Source organism: Oncorhynchus kisutch, linkage group LG17 (genome assembly GCF_002021735.2).
Source record: "Oncorhynchus kisutch isolate 150728-3 linkage group LG17, Okis_V2, whole genome shotgun sequence".
Classification (NCBI taxonomy): domain Eukaryota; kingdom Metazoa; phylum Chordata; class Actinopteri; order Salmoniformes; family Salmonidae; genus Oncorhynchus; species Oncorhynchus kisutch.
Genome location: NC_034190.2, coordinates 82,749,912 through 82,754,911, shown reverse-complemented (window position 1 = coordinate 82,754,911; position 5,000 = coordinate 82,749,912). Strand labels below are relative to the sequence as shown.

At 45.3% G+C, this 5,000-nt stretch overlaps 1 protein-coding gene across 1 annotated transcript in view; it reads left to right on the top strand.

Annotated features, from left to right (window-relative positions):
• The window catches only part of LOC109885864 (laminin subunit alpha-5), a 281,944-nt gene extending 277,836 nt beyond the window's left edge, over positions 1 to 4,108 (top strand). Inside the window, 2 exon segments of the mRNA XM_031793358.1 lie at positions 2,945 to 3,064; positions 3,492 to 4,108. Of these exon segments, the coding sequence (XP_031649218.1) occupies positions 2,945 to 3,064; positions 3,492 to 3,640 (269 nt within the window). The 3' untranslated portion in view covers positions 3,641 to 4,108.
• The last annotated feature ends 892 nt before the right edge of the window (positions 4,109 to 5,000 follow it).

Below are 5,000 nucleotides of genomic sequence, written 5' to 3'. Positions count from 1 at the left end.
GTTACAGATACAGGTGAGTTCTAGCTTACAGTTACCGATACAGGTGAGTTCTAGCTTACAGTTACAGATACAGGTGAGTTCTAGCTTACAGTTACAGATACAGGTGAGTTCTAGCTTACAGTTACCGATACAGGTGAGTTCTAGCTTACAGTTACAGATACAGGTGAGTTCTAGCTGAGTTACAGATACAGGTGAGTTCTAGCTTACAGTTACCGATACAGGTGAGTTCTAGCTTACAGTTACCGATACAGGTGAGTTCTAGCTGAGTTACAGATACAGGTGAGTTCTAGCTGAGTTACAGATACAGGTGAGTTCTAGCTGAGTTACAGATACAGGTGAGTTCTAGCTTACAGTTACAGATACAGGTGAGTTCTAGCTTACAGTTACAGATACAGGTGAGTTCTAGCTGAGTTACAGATACAGGTGAGTTCTAGCTGAGTTACAGATACAGGTGAGTTCTAGCTGAGTTACAGATACAGGTGAGTTCTAGCTTACAGTTACAGATACATGTGAGTTCTAGCTTACAGTTACAGATACAGGTGAGTTCTAGCTTACAGTTACAGATACAGGTGAGTTCTAGCTTACAGTTACAGATACAGGTGAGTTCTAGCTTACAGTTACCGATACAGGTGAGTTCTAGCTTACAGTTACCGATACAGGTGAGTTCTAGCTTACAGTTACCGATACAGGTGAGTTCTAGCTTACAGTTACCGATACAGGTGAGTTCTAGCTTACAGTTACAGATACAGGTGAGTTCTAGCTTACAGTTACAGATACAGGTGAGTTCTAGCTTACAGTTACAGATACAGGTGAGTTCTAGCTTACAGTTACAGATACAGGTGAGTTCTAGCTTACAGTTACAGATACAGGTGAGTTCTAGCTTACAGTTACAGATACAGGTGAGTTCTAGCTTACAGTTACCGATACAGGTGAGTTCTAGCTTACAGTTACAGATACAGGTGAGTTCTAGCTTACAGTTACCGATACAGGTGAGTTCTAGCTTACAGTTACAGATACAGGTGAGTTCTAGCTTACAGTTACAGATACAGGTGAGTTCTAGCTTACAGTTACAGATACAGGTGAGTTCTAGCTGAGTTACAGATACAGGTGAATTCTAGCTGAGTTACAGATACAGGTGAGTTCTAGCTTACAGTTACCGATACAGGTGAGTTCTAGCTTACAGTTACCGATACAGGTGAGTTCTAGCTTACAGTTACAGATACAGGTGAGTTCTAGCTTACAGTTACAGGTGAGTTGTGGCTTACATATACAGGTGAGTTGTAGCTTAGTTACAGATACAGGTGAGTTGTAGCTTAGTTACAGATACAGGTGAGTTGTGGCTTAGTTACAGATACAGGTGAGTTGTGGTTTACAGATACAGGTGAGTTGTGGTTTACAGATACAGGTGAGTTGTGGCTTAGTTACAGATACAGGTGAGTTGTAGCTTAGTTACAGATACAGGTGAGTTGTGGATTAGTTACAGATACAGGTAAGTTGTGGTTTACAGATACAGGTGAGTAGTGTTTTACAAATACAGATACAGGTGAGTTGTAGCTTACAGATACAGATACAGGCGAGTTGTAGCTTAGTTACAGATACAGGTGAGTTGTGGCTTACAAATACAGATACAGGTGAGTTGTAGCTTACAGATACAGATACAGGTGAGTTGTAGCTTAGTTACAGATACAGGTGAGTTGTAGCTTAGTTACAGATACAGGTGAGTTGTAACTTATTATACTTTATACAAAAATATAAACGCAGCATGTAAAGTGTTGGTCCCATGTTTCATGAGCGGAAATAAAAGATCCCAGAAATGTTCCATATGCACAAAAAGCTGATTTGTGCACAAATGTATTTACATCCCTGTTAGTGGGCATTTCTTCTTTGCCAATATAATCCATCCACCTGACAGCTGTGGCATATCAAGAAGCTGATTAAACAACATGGTCATTACACAGGTGCACCTTGTGCTGGGGACAATAAAAGGCCACTCTAAAATGTGCAGTTTTATCACGCAGATGTCTCAAGTTTTGAGGGAGCGTGCAACTGGCATGCGGACAATGTTGCCATAGAATTTAATGTTAATTTCTCTACCATAAGCCGCCTCCAACATCGTTTTAGAGAATTTGGCAGTACATCCAACCAGACTTGTGGTTGGATGTAGAGGGCCCCATGCTGGTTATGGTATGTGCAGGCATAAACTACAGACAACGAACACAATTGCATTTTATCGATGGCAATTTGAATGCATAGAGTCACCGTGAAGAGATCCTGAGCCCCATTGTCGAGCCATTCATCCACCTCCATCACCTCATGTTTCAGCATGATAATGCACAGCTCCATGTCACATGGATCTGGACACAATTACTGGAAGCTGAAAATGTCCCAGTTCTTCAATGGCCTGCATGCTCACCAGACATGTCACCCATTGAGCATGTTTGGGATGCTCCGGATCGACGTGTAGGACAGCGTTCCAGTTCCCGTCAATATTCCGCAACTTCACCCAGCCATCGAAGAGGAATGGGACAACATTCCACAGGCCACAATCAACAGCCTGATCAACTCTATGTGAAGGAGATGTTTCGCGCTGCATGAGGCAAATGGTGGCAACACCAGATACTGACTGGTTTTCTGATCCACTCCCATACCTTTTTAATATCTGTGACCAACAGATGCACATCTGTATTCCCAGTCATGTGAAATCCATAGATTAGGACCTAATTGATTTATTTTAATTGACAGATTTCCTTTAATGAACTGTAACTCAGTAAAATCTTTGAAATTGTTACATGTTGCGTTTTTTAAATATTTTTTGTTCAGTGTAGATTTGCACTGGGAAAGCATTATAGCATCATCTATGTTACTAAACTTGGGATCAATACATTTTATTCAATTCAAAACAGTCTTCTACTAATGTTGTTGCCATTGGCTGTTCTCCCTGTAGTTGTGAAGAAGAGCAACGTGCTGCAGCTCCATGTGGATGCAGCCAGTGAACACAGTGTGGGGCCCAAGAAGGGCCGATCCTCAGGGGCCAAGGAGACTGTGTACCTGGGGGGGGTACCAGGTGAGCACATCTCCCTTTCTCCATCAAAACCTCCTTCTGTTGAACCCTACATTTCCTGACCTTACTCTGTCAAACACTGGAGCTAATCAGATATTAATTCCATACACATATTCAGAAGTAATTTTGTGATAAAAAAAAAATCAATTATTAGCTGTCAGGGGGGGGGGGGGGGGTAATCACAAAACTATTCAGTGATTTTCATAATTTATTTGCTAGAGAGAGTATTTTACAGTGTGAAAGGTGAAGGAAAGACTAATGTACAACCTCAAACATGAGAATGTTTGTATAATAATTTACTCCCAAAAAATTGCTTCCGGCACACAGACAACGTCTAAACGTCTAAACCTTCCGTCTAAACCTTCCGTCTCGAACATAAAGAACTAAAACTATCTTTCTGCATTTCAACTTGTATTCTCCTCTCCTCTAGATGGCGTTGTTGTGCCGGGCCTCCCTGCTGCCCTGCCCTCCTTCCATGGTTGTGTTCGGAGAGCCGTCCTGAACCAGCGACCAGCCGTGCTGTCTAAACCCCTGTTAGTACACGGAGCTGTGGGCACACAGGGCTGTCCAGCCATGTAGACCTCGTTTAGCCCTGTTCCCCCTGGTTTAGCCCTGTTAGTACACGGAGCTGTGGGCACACAGGGCTGTCCAGCCATGTAGACCTCTTTTAGCCCTGTTACACCTGGTTTAGCCCTGTTCCCCCTGGTTTAGCCCAGTTCCCCCTGGTTTAGCCCAGTTCCCCCTGGTTTAGCCCTGTTACACCTGGTTTAGCCCTGTTAAACCCGGTATGGCCTATACCCCCTGGTTTAGCCCTGTATCCCCTGGTTTAGCCCTGTTACACCTGGTTTAGCCCTGTTACACCCGGTATGGCCTGTACCCCCTGATTTAGCCCTGTTACACCCGGTTTAGCCCTGTTACACCTGGTTTAGCCCTGTTACACCCGGTATGGCCTGTACCCCCTGGTTCAGCCCTGTTACCCCTGGTTCAGCCCTGTTCCCCCTGGTTTAACCCTGTTCCCCCTGGTTCAGCCCTGTTCCCCCTGGTTTAACCCTGTTCCCCCTGGTTTAGCCCTGTTCCCCCTGGTTTAGCCCTGTTCCCCCTGGTTTAACCCTGTTCCCCCTGGTTTAGCCCTGTTCCCCCTGGTTTAACGCTGTTCCCCCTGGTTCAGCCCTGTTCCCCCTGGTTTAGCCCTGTTCCCCCTGGTTTAGCCCTGTTCCCCCTGGTTCAGCCCTGTTCCCCCTGGTTTAGCCCTGTTCCCCCTGGTTTAGCCCTGTTCCCCCTGGTTTAGCCCTGTTACACCCGGTTTAGCCCTGTTCCCCCTGGTTTAGCCCTGTTACACCCGGTTTAGCCCTGTTCCCCCTGGTTCAGCCCTGTTCCCCCTGGTTTAACCCTGTTCCCCCTGGTTCAGCCCTGTTCCCCCTGGTTTAGCCCTGTTCCCCCGGTTTAGCCCTGTTCCCCCTGGTTCAGCCCTGTTACCCCTGGTTTAACCCTGTTCCCCCTGGTTTAGCCCTGTTCCCCCTGGTTTAGCCCTGTTACACCTGGTTTAGCCCTGTTCCCCCTGGTTCAGCCCTGTTCACCTGGCTAATGCAGGGCCAAACTCAATACGGCAACATTACAGAACGTTGATACATTTCTGTTTGCAAACTTTGTGTCTGCAAATACACCCGTGGGCCACGTTCATTAGGAAAAACGTCATGGAGCAAATAGAAATGTCATGAATAGAGCTGATGATGTGATTCTGTATTGTACATGTCCGAGGTATGTGTGTTCTATGTCATATACACTACATAGCCAAAAGTATGTGGACACCCATTTAATTTAGTGGATTCAGCTATTTCAGCACACACCCGTTGCTGACAAGGGGAATAACTTTTCGGCCCTGCTAGAGCTGTTAGCTGTAAGTGCTGTTATTGTGAAGGGGAAACGTCTAGGAGCAACA